General features: G+C 34.8%; 2 protein-coding genes across 5 annotated transcripts in view; both read right to left on the bottom strand.

Annotated features, from left to right (window-relative positions):
* Window positions 1-4,342, bottom strand: part of LOC116027747 (5-methylthioadenosine/S-adenosylhomocysteine deaminase-like) — a 17,688-nt gene extending 13,346 nt beyond the window's left edge. For 3 of the 4 annotated variants that reach the window (XR_004099994.1, XM_031269485.1, XM_031269486.1), the window contains exons 1-3: window positions 4,067-4,342; window positions 3,784-3,956; window positions 3,537-3,695 (exon numbers count right to left, since the gene is read on the bottom strand). Coding sequence is in view for 3 of the 4 variants with exons in the window: in XM_031269485.1 (XP_031125345.1) it covers window positions 3,537-3,695; window positions 3,784-3,956; window positions 4,067-4,280 (546 nt within the window). In the remaining variant the exon portion in view is untranslated. The remainder of the gene's footprint in view (window positions 1-3,536; window positions 3,696-3,783; window positions 3,957-4,066) is intronic. The other variant, XM_031269487.1, reaches the window with a different exon arrangement.
* Window positions 4,343-14,465: 10,123 nt separating this feature from the next.
* On the bottom strand, window positions 14,466-15,828 carry LOC116028097. Its single transcript, XM_031269896.1, has 2 exons — window positions 15,534-15,828; window positions 14,466-14,625 (listed from the first exon to the last, which is right to left on the bottom strand). The coding sequence occupies exons 1-2, from the start codon at window positions 15,801-15,803 to the stop codon at window positions 14,530-14,532; spliced, it is 366 nt and encodes a 121-aa protein (XP_031125756.1). The 5' UTR covers window positions 15,804-15,828; the 3' UTR covers window positions 14,466-14,529.
* Window positions 15,829-16,588: the final 760 nt, after the last annotated feature.

Raw genomic sequence — 16,588 nt, 5'->3', positions numbered from 1 at the left:
ATTCAATTGGGATGCCCTGGACCTGACATGTCGCTTGGAAAGAGTTACATGAAGAAAAAAGAATTTGGAGAATTAGGTTGATTGATTTCTGACGCTTAAACCGTGAAAGCCAACAGCAACGGCTTCTAGTTTAGACTAGCGCTACTTAGCTATTCATATAGTTCTTGTGAAGCCGTTGTGCGTGAGTATTAGTCTAAAGACTATAAGCGTCTTCCTTGGTTATTTAGAAATTGTTTATTTGTTGTTGTTAAGTTTATAGGGTGTTGGAATTCTTTAAGGTCCGGAGGGGCTGAAGTCGACATGACCAGCGACGGAGAGCTTTATTAGAAGGATCACTTGCTTCTTGCCTTATATTACTTAGTCAAGCAAGCTTTCACGCTAGGCGCTCACCTTTTTTGTCTGGGTGGAAGCTGGCGGGCAGGGCTTGCTTACCCGGATACACGGAATTGGGATCCCTGTTGCATGCAAATCTTTCTATCGGGAAAGCCTCGCTTATTCAAATCAAAGGGCTTCTTATTTAGAACCCTTTTCTTGTCCTTTTACCGGATTCGGACATGAATTCTAACTATACAGATTGTTTTGTTTAAGACATTATCGGGCAAGACTTTAGGTTCAAGTCAAGTGATTGGATAATGGATAGAGCTTGTGCATCTTTTCGTTCATAGTGGGATAGGGTCCCCTTTTGTATCTGACCTTTAGATCAGGGGAGACAAATCAATTCTAGAAGGTTTCATTCTATGCCCCCCTCTCCTTATCAGTCGAGCTATTTCATAACCTCAACTTTTCCATTGCTTTGGCAGCTGCTCTCGCTTCGTGGCTTGCAGCGCCTGAATCGAATGCTCGAATGTACTTGATTTCCTTTGTCGCTTTAGCTGAGTTCGAATTTCTCTCGGGCTGAATTGAATAGTAGCCTCAAGTCATCTGACTATCCCCCATCCTGACTTGGCCCCTCCCTATCCTTCCTTAGCCGCCCTCAAAGCTTCTCTTGATTACTTTCTTTCGGCAAGGGCAGTTGTAGTTTAAAAGAAATCCCGACGAGAATCACTCGAGATCAGGGGGCAACTACTACTATTATAAGACAGACTTGGCTTCAGACGGACCAATGCCCTTCCTTGATCTTTCACCTCATAGATCAAGATCAGCCCAACTTCTTGCTTTTTTGCTGCTGGCCTAGCCTATCTTCCCCTATTTTATTTTCTAGTCTTCCTTTAGCTTTGCAATTTAAACTAAGTTCGATGGCCCGAAGCGGCCACACCAACCCCCCATTGCCTGTTATGAATAGAACCAGGCTATGTCTGATTCCTTAATTAATCTGAGATGAGCTTGAAAAAGGCTTTTCATAAACTCTTTTCTTTCTCTAAGAGAAGAATTGGAAGCCAAGCTTAAACAGCTACTTTGTGAAAAGAATGATGTTTTCAACTCAGAAAATCCTGAAGAAGACCAAGTCAAGCTGGGGAGCCAAGATGGAAAGAGAGGTATTATGAGGATAAGTTCTCTGCAAAAATGCCTAAGGAAATGGAACAGATATGGAAAGATTTTATGAAATACACTGAAGGCCTGTGCTGGGTTATGCACTACTATTATGAGGGAGTTAGTTCCTAGCAGTGGTTTTACCCCATCATTATGCACCATTTCCTTCAAACTTGAAGGACCTGCAGGATTGAGCATCACCTTGATTTAGGTACTCAATTTAAATTGTTCAACCAACTTATAAACTTCACATGATACTAAGTACCCCTCCTAAAAACTTCCTCCCAATTTCCCATTTTCCCTCCTGGTGTGACACAATTTAATTTGGGCTCAGAATTGGGATGTAGTCAATACTCCCAACAAATAAAAAGGGAATTGATCTATGGTCGATTTCGTAACAAATCAAATAAATAGGGATTTTTGTTTGTACCTCGTAAAACCTTTTCTTGTCCTTTTACCGGATTCGGACATGAATTCTAACTATACAGATTGTTTTGTTTAAGACATTATCGGGCAAGACTTTAGGTTCAAGTCAAGTGATTGGATAATGGATAGAGCTTGTGCATCTTTTCGTTCATAGTGGGATAGGGTCCCCTTTTGTATCTGACCTTTAGATCAGGGGAGACAGAATCAATTCTAGAAGGTTTCATTCTATGCCCCCCCTCTCCTTATCAGTCGAGCTATTTCATAACCTCAACTTTTCCATTGCTTTGGCAGCTGCTCTCGCTTCGTGGCTTGCAGCGCCTGAATCGAATGCTCGAATGTACTTGATTTCCTTTGTCGCTTTAGCTGAGTTCGAATTTCTCTCGGGCTGAATTGAATAGTAGCCTCAAGTCATCTGACTATCCCCCATCCTGACTTGGCCCCTCCCTATCCTTCCTTAGCCGCCCTCAAAGCTTCTCTTGATTACTTTCTTTCGGCAAGGGCAGTTGTAGTTTAAAAGAAATCCCGACGAGAATCACTCGAGGATCAGGGGGCAACTACTACTATTATAAGACAGACTTGGCTTCAGACGGACCAATGCCCTTCCTTGATCTTTCACCTCATAGATCAAGATCAGGCCCAACTTCTTGCTTTTTTGCTGCTGGCCTAGCCTATCTTCCCCCTATTTTATTTTCTAGTCTTCCTTTAGCTTTGCAATTTAAACTAAGTTCGATGGCCCGAAGCGGCCACACCAACCCCCCGTTGCCTGTTATGAATAGAACCAGGCTATGTCTGATTCCTTAATTAATCTGAGATGAGCTTGAAAAAGGCTTTTCATAAACTCTTTTCTTTCTCTAAGAGAAGAATTGGAAGCCAAGCTTAAACAGCTACTTTGTGAAAAGAATGATGTTTTCAACTCAGAAAATCCTGAAGAAGACCAAGTCAAGCTGGGGGAGCCAAGATGGAAAGAGAGGTATTATGAGGATAAGTTCTCTGCAAAAATGCCTAAGGAAATGGAACAGATATGGAAAGATTTTATGAAATACACTGAAGGCCTGTGCTGGGTTATGCACTACTATTATGAGGGAGTTAGTTCCTAGCAGTGGTTTTACCCCATCATTATGCACCATTTCCTTCAAACTTGAAGGACCTTGCAGGATTGAGCATCACCTTGATTTAGGTACTCAATTTAAATTGTTCAACCAACTTATAAACTTCACATGATACTAAGTACCCCTCCTAAAAACTTCCCTCCCAATTTCCCATTTTCCCCTCCTGGTGTGACACAATTTAATTGGATTATTTAGCATTTAATTAAAAGTGCATGGGTTAGCCAATTAATGGCACCCAACAAATATAAGTCACATCATGGAGGGAAAATATTAGGGGAAATTTAGGAGGGGTAAATAACATTTTCCTTTCCAATATTACCCTCAAGCAGCCTTTCATCAGAAATCTCTCTGGAGGAGCAATTTTTGGTATCAAATGGATAGTCAAGGACCTAATTAGTAGAATATTAGTCAAGGACCAATTTTAGAATTTCGAAATAGTCAAAATAGTACATAGAGCATTTCTGGTATTAACTCATTTTATTTCAAGTCTGAAAAGACTGTTTTTTGCAGGTAATCCCTTGCAGAACCAACCTGAATACACTCTTCTGTAGTCCTAGTAGCCCAGGATTCAGGTAATCCCTCACCTGAATCCATTATGGACTCTGTTAAACATGCTCGTATGCCGAGTAATTCCACTGCCCTCGCCATTCCTGATACATGCTGCCCTCCTGCTTCCGCAAAGCATGTAACCTTTTTCAAGTCCCAAAACATACTTCAATCAGCACGCGGCTATTCCTAATTAAGTTGAACTATGCGTAACGGTTTTGAAAACACTTACACCGGAGTGTATGAGTTCAATTCCGCAGAGCAAAGCGGAAATGTAAGAGTCTTCCTCGCTCATGTTCGACTCGTACGGCCAAACGCGATGGTGTAACCAAGTCAGCAAATCGACGTCATCGGCAATTCCTCTTCCGAGCTGCTGAGACGTGTGGACGTGCGTGTTTATGAACCCTAAAAATCAGTGGCAATATGGCATCCAACCATACTACTCTAATAAAATATCTGAAAAGCTTTGGCATACATCAAAACGCACAAACGACAGATAGACAGACAGAACGAACCTGGGAGGAGAAATTGGCCATGGAGATCGATGACTTGAGCTGAAAACGACGAGAATTTTAGAAGAATGTCAGCGGATTGACCGATGGCGATGATTGTATCGCTTCGAATAGCAACCGCGCCTTTCAGAAAGACGCGGCTTTGAGCGTCCATAGTAACGATCACTGCATTGTGGAGTATGACGAGTGACCCATTGTTCTGTGCAGCCGTTTCCATAGAGAGTTTGAGTCGCTGACTTCAAGGATGGACGAATGGGCAGTTTTCCGGCTATCGAGGAAGATGTTTGGAGCAGAGTGAAAGAGGAATAAATTGAGGGTTTTTTTTATTTTTTTTTAATTTTTATTTAATAGTATTTTCGCCATGCGTTTCACGAAAAAAATTTGTTATAATAATTTAAAAATATTTAGATCGATATATAATTATAAAAATTATAACATTAGATAGTGCAATTGATGAAATTGGTTGGATCAATTATGTTTTTTAATATTTTTCTTACTTGAATTAAAATAAATAATTGTCTAATTACCCGTGCGATGCACGGATAAAATTTTTTATTATATATTTAAATAATAAAAATAAAGATGAAATTCTAAAAAATTCTAATATTGAATGTGTATATTTATTTGAATATTTGATTATAAGATTAGTGCAAAAGTATTACTCAATTAATTAAATAATATATATTCCTTATTTGTCTACTATTATCTTTAAAAGATCGATATGTAATATGATTTATGTAATGATATTGTTACTAAAATAAATATGTGAAAATGAGAAATAATTTAATTATAATTATTATAAAAATAAATTCAACGACCAATGCTTAGATTAATTACCATAATAATTATTAGGCAATTATTATTAGTCAATTACACTAATATATGTGCAATTATACTTTTATAGAAATAAGGTTTAAATTGGCCACTGAACGTAACCTGAAAGTGTAATTAGGTCACTAAATAAAAAAAAATGCAATTAGGCCATTGAACACACCAAATGTATGCAGTTTCACCTGATAGCAAGTTACCATCCATTTTATTAGATTACTTGCTTATGTGGAGGGTGAGTTGACATTTTAAAATAATTTTGAATAATAAACTATTAAAATAAAAATGCAATTAGGCCACCTCCTTCCCCCCTTAATATATAATACACTTGTCACCTTGATAGACTTGTCACCTTGATAGGAAACCTACAGATGAATCAAATTTTATTATTATTATTATTATTATTATTATTATTATTATTTACGGAAAGTCAACTTCTTTCACAAAACAACAGAAATCTTCATCCAAAATCATAAAGTAAAAGTTGTTTTGTGAAAGAATTTGACTTTCCGTAAATAATAATAATAATAATAATAATTAACTAAATTAATTAATTAATTAAATAATTAAATTTGATTCATCCGCATGTTTCCTATCAAGGTGGTAAGGGTATTATTAAGGGACGGGGTGGGCGTAGGTATTTTTTATTATTATTATTAATTTTTTTTAATTATTTTAATAGTTTATTATTAAAAAATTATTTCAAAATAGCAACTCATCATCCACATAAGCAAGTAACCTGATGAAATGAATGGTAACCTGCTATCAAGTGAAATTGCATACATTTGAAGTGTTCAGTGGCCTAATTGCACTTTTTTTTTATTCAGTGGTCTAATTGCACTTTCAGGTTACGTTCAGTGGCCAATTTGAACCTTATTCCTACTTTTATACCTTAAATATATTCATTTTCACCATATCGCATTTAGTTTTTTCTCCTCCTCCATATTTGAATGAATTTATTTTAACAGATACTACATTGTAACAAAGTCAATAGTACTCAAAAAATATATTAGTATCTTTTTATATTTTCAATCAATTAGAAATATCAGTTTTTCTTTTCCATTTTATCTTTACTATTGTTTGGGCGTGAATTTCACAAAGGATGATTTTATTTTTATTAATAGTAGTATAGATATAGAATTATAGATAAGTATTCGAATTACTATTATTGGTGTAAATAATAATTAATAAATTACTTTTTTAAATAAAATTAGGCAGAATTTGTTTCCATTATTCTCACAATTATAATGGTTTAATTATTATCAGAATTTGGGAAATAAAATTTTGTAACCAATTAAACTTTATTATTTTTTTTACCAATTAATTAATAATATTAGTTTGTGCGGGAAAGTTGAAGGGGATGATTTTACTTTTATTAATAGTATTGATTGATACGTGAATATAGAAACAAGATTACCAATTGATAGATATTAGTTAATTTCCATTTTACATTTTCTTACCAAATAAGCTTTATTAATTATTTGACCAATAAAATATTTAATTAATTGATTACCAAATTTTGGGCGGGAGAATGAAATAGGAGGATTTTACTTTTATATATAGTATATAGTATAGATTTATATTGATAAATTTATAATTAAAAATTTACATTTAGAAATTAAAAAAAAATACATTTAAATTTTGTATGATTAATGTAGAGCATATGCATGTATTTAAAAAATTTCTAAATATTTATGAACACATATTTTGTTAATTTTATAATTTCATTTGCTTAATTATATTTCATATTTTATTGATTATAATTTAATGAAATTGCCAAAAATATTACCACGGAAGAAATATTATATTCCTCAATGAAGTTAATTATATTAATTATAATTATCAAATATTGTTGCAATTACCATAATAATTTCATTAACTATATCAATTATGATATTTTTTTCTCTTCTAATATTAAAATATATTACCATAAATTAGCATAATAATTAATGAAATTGCCACAATTTCGAAATATATTACCATAAAATTACCATAATAATTACACGAAAAAAGTGAAAAATTACCAAAATAATTACCATTAATAAATATTAAAAAATTAAATTAAAAAATAATTATATATTAAAGTAAGTATAATTTATTTTGTGTCAATAATAGTACACTGGAAAAGGTGAAGAGAATTACAATAAATAATTATTAAGCAATAATATTAATAATTATATTATATAATAAATAAGATATAATATTATTAAATCGAAATTATTAAAAATAATGTGTCGACAGTACAAAATAAATTATACTTGCCTTAATAATTAATTATATTAATATAATTGCCTAATATAAATTTACAATTATAGCTTTGTATAAGAAAAATATAGAAACTTGAATGGCATATACAAACCTCGAAGTCAACATACTGACTATGAGTTAAATAAAACCCTACAAAATTATAAAAATCACCGTCGTCATCATCTTCGATCGCAACTCTACGCTCTTCCATAGACTAAATCATTAGAGTTCTGTTACCGAGCCTCTTCCTCCTCATTTACCTTTTGTTGAAGCAGAGCCTCCTTAAGTATCTTCGAGCTCATACCAAGCGATATAAACTGCAAAAAAATATTGAAGTACAAGGGGAATATAGTTAGAAAAATGTAGAAAATTCATACGGAAAGAGCGCAAAGAGATGAGTCTAAGCGCTCTGCATTGTCTTCTACTATTGCTGGTGAGATTTGGAAGCTTTTGATTGTTCGATTGATGAGGCAACAAAAATAGAATCTTGTTCGTCAACCTACTGATGTAAAAAAATGATGGGGAAGATACAGGGTGGAGAAGCCCTACTAATATGGAGAAAGAAATGATGGGGGACGCTAGGGATAAATTGGTTGTATTTATATGTGGAAAAGACTAATTCAAAAGTAAAGTATAATAATTTTCTTATAGATATTTAAATATTAACTATATACATAAATATATACATCCGTTACAGTTTTCTTAATTATATAATTATAATAATTCCTAATTGTCTAACGTACATATATAATTATATACTGATTGATTTGTAGTTATATAGCTATATAGGGTATGATTTCTTCTTCTTATTATATACACATATTTAATTGACTTAATTTTTTTATTAATTATATTATTACTAAAAACCAAATAATATGTAATAAATTCAGTCGTTAAGTACTATGTAATCAAATAAAATGATGCATGAGTGTAGAATCAATATGTAATCAGATAAATAAAACTAATGTAACACTATAGTTGCTAGACTGCTATCACATCAGTTTGTAATCAAATAATATAGACAACTAAAAATAGTGCTTGACTGTCAGTGCTAAGAAATGAGATTAATGGAGTTGCAATTGAAAGGAAATTGCTTCTCTATACAAAGCTAATTACTAAATATGAAGTATTTTTGTTCTCATCACTAAAATATAAATACACGTGAAATTCCCTCCAATGAAACTCACCCATATGCATCAACAATTTCTTGAAAAGCATAAGTAAATTTGTCTGTCTTAAAATATGTGGGCAGTGACTCTCGAGTACTCAATACCCGAAATATTGAACATATTTCTGAATTGGAAAATGTTATGCTATTACATTACTATATATATGGTAGATAATGCAATATTACCAATTATAATTATTATAATTATAATATTACCATAATAACCAATTATAATTAATATTATTCTATCATAATAATTACCATATTACTAATAACGAATTATAACCAATTATAATTAATATTATTCTATCATAATAATTACCATATTACTAAAATGCCCCTACATTTGGGCGGGAAAATTTTGGAGGAGGATATTATTTTTATATATAGTATAGATTTATTTATTTTATTTTTTTGCAGTTTTTCGGTGGTTTTCGCAGTTTGAAACCATACTTGTTTCCGGCTACGGAAACTAGTGCCTATGGTTTTCGACTTTTCGTGTAGAATCCAATCAAGATTCCAATGCGGAAACCAGTGAGGAGGTTTCCCATTGTGGGTAACATACTTTGGTGGCTGTGAACAATGACGAAAAGGGAGATGATGATAAGAAAATGAAGAAGAAGCAACTGGTTTAGCAAGAAGGAGCTAAGAGAGCAGATGAGGTGTGGCAAGAGACGAAAAGATTTGATGTTGGTAGTAGCAAATGAGGTGTGGAAAATGACTTCCCCCAAAAAGGGAAAGTCATTTTTCTTAAAAAAACAATTATTTTCCATTGACCAAGACAACGTTTTCCATTGACTTTCATTTTCCCCTCTTGCCAAACACCGGGAACCTGGAAAATGATTTCCAAAAATCATTTTATGGGTTTCTAAACACACCCTTAATTGAATTCTCGACTTTGATTAATTTATACAATTTTCATCTGTTAGCAATTCTTTTTGTTCGCTGTTAAAATCAGAGTTAGCATGGTAATTTTCTCTCCCACCTCTTTTTGTTCAAATTACCCTCTTCTTTTTTGTTGCACTAGTCCTCCGTCGAGACTATCATCTTACTTTTCCAAGCTTTCTTCAATGAAAACCAATTGCAGTACTCTTTCCCATCTTAAATCTCTATCTACTTTTACATAGAGAAAGAATATATTAGAGAGAGAGAGAGAGAGAGAGAAACTTGAGACTTCCGCACTATAATGGCGTTTTGTCCTTCATTGGGAGATTCCTCTTCGTCTCTATCTTTATTCTCTCTGCATACCAAGAGCTAAATAAATTTGGTGTTGATGGCGGGGTAGTAACCAACGCATTGGAACCAAAGTTCAATGTTTTCTCAAAGCATGTTACAACACACACTACCTTTCAAGTTCCTAATATTGAGATGAAGCATCTAGTTCTGGGTAATAATTATGAGAGGGCTCAAAAGCTTTCTATTTGTTCTATGACTATTGGAGTCTTGTTAATTTCAGTACTCGACTTTAAAAACTAACAATTTAGTTCCGTAATTATGCAATTTTTAACACATTTAGTCCTCCCGGCCAAATCACCGGCCAAATGTAGCCGGAAAACGTAAATATTTTTAAATTGTTTGTTCATGGGGGCAAAACGGTCAATTTAAGTTTTAAAAAATGGAAAATTCATCCGGTCAGGTCGACGCCGGAGGAGATTCCGCGTGAAGTGCGATTCCAAGAGATCATCGGAGGAGATTCCAAGGGAGTTCTGATCGACGCCGTAGGCTTGAATGCACTCCTCCATTTCAATCCAGCCTGTCATCAGCTTCTTGTTGGCCTCGGTTTCCGACCTGTAGAGGAGGATTAGAGTTGTTTGAAGTCTGCAGATGCTGAAGACCAGCTGATTGAAGCCACCGGCCGTTGGACGAACTCTCCAGAAAGTTGTCGGAGTACTACCACTGATGATGCGCTGTCGACACACCAGATCTCTAACTACCTACGACATTCATCTTTTTCTTTGTTATAGTTAAATAAATTTAATAAATCTCCAATAAAATCAATTGCTTTATACTTCATTGAGGCTATGAATTTTCACCATATTATTATTCCGTAAAAAAAAATTAGGAATAAACTCAAGTCTCCAAACTATCTCTCTCTCTCCCTCTACAATCCATAAACAGATTCAATTCAAATTACAAGTGTTGTGTCGAAGTTCAACAGTTCAGATTCATTTCATTTTTTACTAGTAAAGCCGGTGCAGGCGGCTACCAGATTACCGCTGCAGTGCATTTCACCTTCAACTTTTATGGGGTGTTTGGTAAGATGGAGTTGTTTGAAGTCTGCAAATACCGGCGACGAAGAAGAAGAACGAAGAAGATATCGGCGAAGAAAAAGAACAAAGAAGAAGGAAGAACTGGAATGACCAATTTTCCCCCGAATTAAAAAAAAAATTAAAATGGATTAAAAGATTCTTGTGATAATTGGCCGGTGATTTGGCCAGGAGGACTAAATGTGTTAAAAATTGCATAGTTACAAGACTAAATTGTTAGTTTTTAAAGTCAAGTATTGAAATTAACAAGACCCAATAGTCACAGGACCAAAAGTGTAATTTTCTCAAAAAATTATTTAAAACTTGATAATTATAAACTATTTAATGCTTTAAGAGTTAATACTAAAATATTAAGTATTAACCTTTTTTTTAGTACTATTGACTCTGTTAACCTAAAAACACCTATAATTGTAAATTGTATAAAGATTTAAAGAATTACTAACCTCCGTCCCATTTTGTTTGTCTGATTCGGTTAACGAGGCTTGACTGAAGTTATTTTTAATTCAAATTTTCATAATATTAAGTTTAGTATTAGTATATAAAATTTATATATTTAGAAACTACGTTAAAAGTACTATTAAACACAAAAAAAATAAATTTAAAAATAATTAAAAATTATGGAAGAAAATAAGCAATGAAGAAAGAGTTGGTTTGACCAATGAATAGTAAACATGACAGGTAAAATGGGACAGAGGGAGTAAAACACAACACAAAGTTACAACTCACAAAGTATTAATATTAGAGTACCTAATTTCAAATTTTTGTTATTATATTTTTTGGATTTGTGACGGATTTGAACAATTTAGGGTTATTTCACTAAAATCGGCGTGGATTTGAGTGAAATAACTCATTTAAAAAAAAAAAAAAAAAAAGCTAATCGGCAGCCTAGACGCCCTCCTAGGCTGCCTAGGCCACCTAGACGACTGCCTAGTCCGCCACGACCTAGTCGGTGCCTAGGTCGCCTAGAACGGCGATTCCGTCGAAATTCTAAGTGGCCGGCAACATTTATCCAATATGCTAACAATAAGGAATTTGTTCAACTTTTTGTTAAATTTATATAGGGTCTGCAACTAATTGGAGCGTTACTCTTTTTCGTTGGCAAAAAGAATTCAATGTCGAGGAGACAAACAAAGAAGGTTGCCAAAATAAAAACCAATTGAGAAGGGGTGACATGGTTTCAGTTTTGATGCACATCGTTTACAAACTCGATCGAATGTTGTTAGTTTTCTGGTGGCCTGGTGTGTCCTTACAACATCTTGTGTTCTTTTGATTTAATCTCTGTTTTAGTTGAACTTTAACGTTATGTTGATGGAATCCTAAAGTTTGAAAGTTGTAGTAATAAAAATCGCAGTAGTAGTAGCAATAGTAATGTTTCTTCCTCCATTTCCTCGTTGTCCTTCTCTTTGTAGTCTTCACCACCACGACAACGCTCACCTCCCAGAGACACCACTCGCGGTTGGATTTTAGTTAAAGCTTTAGAAATTATTAAGAGATGAAGCTTTTCTAACTTCACCCCTGTGTTTTGGCGGTCGTGGTAGTGGCGACATAGTGGCTCCAAGAGCTTATGGAATGAATCCACATTGTTCTGCCAAATGAAATATAACCAAGGCAGAGGACTTGTACGACAAAAAAGGGGAGGGAGAAGAGCTTATGGAATGAATCCACATTGTTCTGCCAAATGAAATATAACCAGGGAAGAGGACTGGTACAACCAAAAAGAAGAAGGAGAAGAGAGTAATATGACCAAAAAGATGTGGGAGGAAAAATAACTATGTTAACCCTATTTTTAACTATCCACAAATGAAATTACTAACAGAGGACTAAATATTGTAAAAACCATCAAAGTCAAAGATTCAATTAAGCATAGAAAGTCACTTAGGACTAAATCGAGTAAAACCACTATACTTGAAGACTATATTAGGTATTAACTCGTAATAAAATACTCCAATCTCCCTATTCTCACTGTTCTAAACACTCCCTATCGCTCTATCAAGGTGAGAATTGCAAATTACATGGTAGACCAGTGTACACTTTACATGCTGGTTCCAAATGGAATCATTTTATTTAAATTAGTCAAACTTCTTTGCCAGAAGATAGAGTAAATTCCCAGAATGGTTCATTGATTATAGTCATTTGTTAATTTCACAACATTAATTGGTCTTCTAACCATGAAAACTTTACTCAAATTCATCTTTCGTTAGGGTCTCGGTTAATGAGGGGTTAAAATCAAGGGAAAATCCGTCTTTTTCATTTGTTTCCCTCCACTGTCCTCATTTCTATCTTGTTTACGATTATAATTAGGGAAATTACCGCAGACGTGTACCCCTAAATCATACATCTTCAATCCTTCCTAATAAAAAATCATTCAAAAATCCTTCCAGAGTAGTAAAAGTGAACTTGCGAAAGCCCAAGCAGAGTAGTCAATTGATGTAAATTTGAAGACATAGAGATCATCTATAATGGCATAATGTCAAAAGATTAACAGTGCCCAAATTCCAACATATAGTAAGTTTTAAATTCCATAGTAGTTTTATATTGACATACAATTGTGTCTTTTTGTTTTTTATACACAAAAAAGGTGTACAAGAACATGGTTTTTCCCCTTATGTTAGTTGTGAGAAGTTCCTGTGTTGGCAGTACTTTATTCTGTATGGTTTGTGCATTTGGGTTCCTTATGTTGTGTAAAGAGTTGTGTTTGAGGATGTTGTAGGAGTATTTACTATGTTTTGTTATGTCATCTTTGGTGGAATGAGGACCAGTAATGGTAAATAAATTGCCATTTTTTGGCTTTAGTATAATGAGGACTAGTAATGGTGGAATGGACGGCTTTAGTATGCTTACTTTAAATGTGCTTTACTTGACTTTGGATTGCTGTTTAAATTTATTTTTGTCTATTTTTTTTTCTTTTGCAAATCAGATATCCAAGAACAAAATGACTTATTTTCCCTCAAAGTTAGACATAGGGGAAGAATTAGAGAGCATAATGTAGTTTCATATATAGGAGGGAACATAGACTACTTTGACTATATGGAGGTTGATCATTGGGGGTTTATGATCCTTAAGGATTTAGTTGAAGATTTAGGATATAACATGAGTTACTGTGAATTCTATACTTTGGGAAATGGTGGTTTGATTGACATGGTTTCTGATTTAGAGGCATGTAATTTATTGAACTTTGAAAATAAGCAAAGGGAAGTTGAGATTTGGGTTGTCATAGGTGAAATGGGTGTAAAATATGAAGGTGAGATAAGTAAGGACAATCAGAATGGAAGTGAGGATAGTGAGTTGGATCGAAATATGGAGTTTGATGATTCAATTGCAAGTGATATACAATTGAATGATGCATAAGAATTTGAGAAAGCAGTAATCTGTATATGGAGTATCATGGTGTAGGATCTTGTGAAGATGTAAATGCAATTGAGTATGACAAGAAATTTAATTTATCATTACCTTACTCTAATGAAGTGTTAGGAACATTTGTATTTATATTTTGATGATACCAAACACTAGGAATTTAGACCCCATTTATTTTATTCTCTAGACTAAGGATATTTCTGCTCAACATTCGAATCAAACTGAATGGTACCTCGAATAGTAAATTATGTACACATCTGAATGACTCGAGATAGAGGTCAATAAGATAACTAGTCGAAGATCAACCAGAGTGGTTATCTTTCGAATAGCTCGACAAGGAGAGTGACCGAGTGGCCGAAATGTTGCAAAGACCGAGAGGTGGAAGAGTTTACCTTTCGAAATATCACAAGACCGAATGGTAAAGTCAACCATTCGTAACCGGAGGGTCGCAAAGGTCGAAGTTAGGAATGACCTACCTTTCGAGGAGTTAAGGGACGAGTGGTAAGATCAAACATTCGTATCAAAGAGAACTTAAGGCTTGAGGCGTTAACCTAGTTAACCACTCGATATGACTGCTCGAGACATTCTCTGAGTTGTACAGTTCAAAACCTTAAAAGGTTGAGTGAATATGCCCAAGGCAATGTGAGTCCTAGAAACATATCCCAAGTTCGATTTTCCATCAAATGCCCTGACCTTTTCTGCAGAACAAAAAGCTATGTTAAGCGTAAATTAAGGTTTCAACGGTTGGAAAACTGACACACTCACATGCCCTTCGGATCACCCGTCGGTCTCTACCCGTTAGTCACTAAGGTATTTTAAAATAGTTATCAATCCAATAGCAACACCAATCCTAGGCTCAACTCAATGATAGGCTACGATAGGGAACCTGTGAACCAATTTGAGTCCACATTTAATGACCAATCACCACTAGCAAAGATCTAGATCCATTATTACCCACCCACCTAGGTATTCCTTAAACTCCATCATCCGGCCATGATGATATTAATACCCATTCAAGCCGAGGCATGGGCTTTGCTAAGAGGTATACAAGTTGCAGCACAGCAGGGATGCAAGAAGGTGATTTTCGAATGTGATTCGAAGGATATAGTGGAGTTCATGAATAAGAACACCAGGTCAAGTACGGCTACGCATAACATCTTGACAGCGTGCAAGAAGGAACTATTCAGAATTGAAGTATGGAAAGTGGCCTGGGTTCCACGCGAACAAAATGGCACTGCTGACAAGCTAGCTGCAATGGCTCATGGAATTAACAGAGGAATACTCATTCTAAAGGACCCACCCCAAGAGATTAGAGGTATTTTGGAAGATGAGGCTGCTGGTCTCCCTTGTTGGCGTTATATCCATTACAATAAGAACTAATGACAACTAATACATCAACCACAATAAGCTCAATAATCTAAACATGATTATAATTATCCTAATCTCTAACCAATAATCTTATTAGATAATTAGAATCATCTTAATGGCCTTAATATTCTATCATTAACCATAAACCATAACTAAGCTACAATTAATCCTATTATCATAATCTAATCAACCTAGTTCACTTTTAAAGCTTGAGCATGAGTAATTAGCACCTAATTACCTTACAAAACAAACAGGAAACATTAATCCATCTCTGCCAAAAGCACTTTGCCCGAACTAGCATCGCACCGCCATCCACCGTCCAATGCCGGCCACCATTTACTGCTGGGAGAGCTTTGCCGGAGAGAACAATGACCGCCGACCTCACCACCGCTTCATGTTGCTCGCGCCGGACGGGGAGGAGGAGACCGCCACTACTGCCCGCCATCTCCACCGCTGCTACGAGTTCGCCGGGAAGACAGGGGAGGAAGGAGACGCCGTTGCTGCCCATTGATCTGCGGTTGTTCGTCGCCCAAGGGAGGAGAAGGCAGAGTTGAGGAGCTTCAACGTCGCATCTGTTAGAATAATTATCACTGTTATTATATTATTCATTATTATTATTTTTCTATGGCTCATAAATATTCATTTATATTTAATAATGATAATAATTCTTTTATTGGTTGGATAATATAAGGAGTAGTTTCAACTGCTCAGATAACCATCTCACGTTGATGGAACTGTGAGATGGTTTTATCAACTTCTTAGGGACTCTGGTCCTCTCCCCAACCTTCTGAAAATAAACTAAGATCCTCTCTCCATCAGAGTTCTTAGGCTAAGGGAAAGCTCAAGGTCTGGAGGGAGAAATCAAGTCTCCATTGAAGCATCTGCAAAACCATAGAGCCAGGTATGTTGTTTAAACGCTAATTAAGTATATGTGAAAATGATATGTTCCTAAGGTCCTGTATGCTTAAATATTTGACTTACATTTGGTATCAGAGCCAGGTTGTAGAACATATAGTTTTCCATATATTATGATGAAAAGCAGTATTATTTTCAATTACGTATTGTTTGTATAGTTTGCGTATGTATGCCCAGGCTTTAGAATTAATATATGCCTTTTCATATATATATAATGATGATCCATGCATGTAGCCGCCATTGTTCTAATTACATTCGCACATTCCGTTAATTTAGTGATGTCTCTCTCTGGCTTCTCTTTTTGTTTCTCCCCCAGATACGTATTTCAAATATGTATGAATAAGGGGGATGTGTGAATGCTGCATGGGAAAACCAATA

The sequence above is a fragment of the Ipomoea triloba genome, chromosome 8 (genome assembly GCF_003576645.1).
Source record: "Ipomoea triloba cultivar NCNSP0323 chromosome 8, ASM357664v1".
Taxonomy (NCBI): Eukaryota; Viridiplantae; Streptophyta; class Magnoliopsida; order Solanales; family Convolvulaceae; genus Ipomoea; species Ipomoea triloba.
The sequence above is the reverse complement of the archived record's forward strand: the minus strand, read 5'-3'. Positions and strand labels throughout refer to the sequence as shown.

Coding starts and splice junctions, on each gene's coding strand:
- LOC116028097 (XM_031269896.1), bottom strand. CDS start 15,803: ATGGGCAGCAACGGCGTCTCCTTCCTCCCCTGTCTTCCCGGCGAACTC. Junction 14,626..15,533: donor TTTCCTGTTTGTTTTGTAAG/GTAATTAGGTGC, acceptor TTTGTTCTGCAG/AAAAGGTCAGGGCATTTGAT.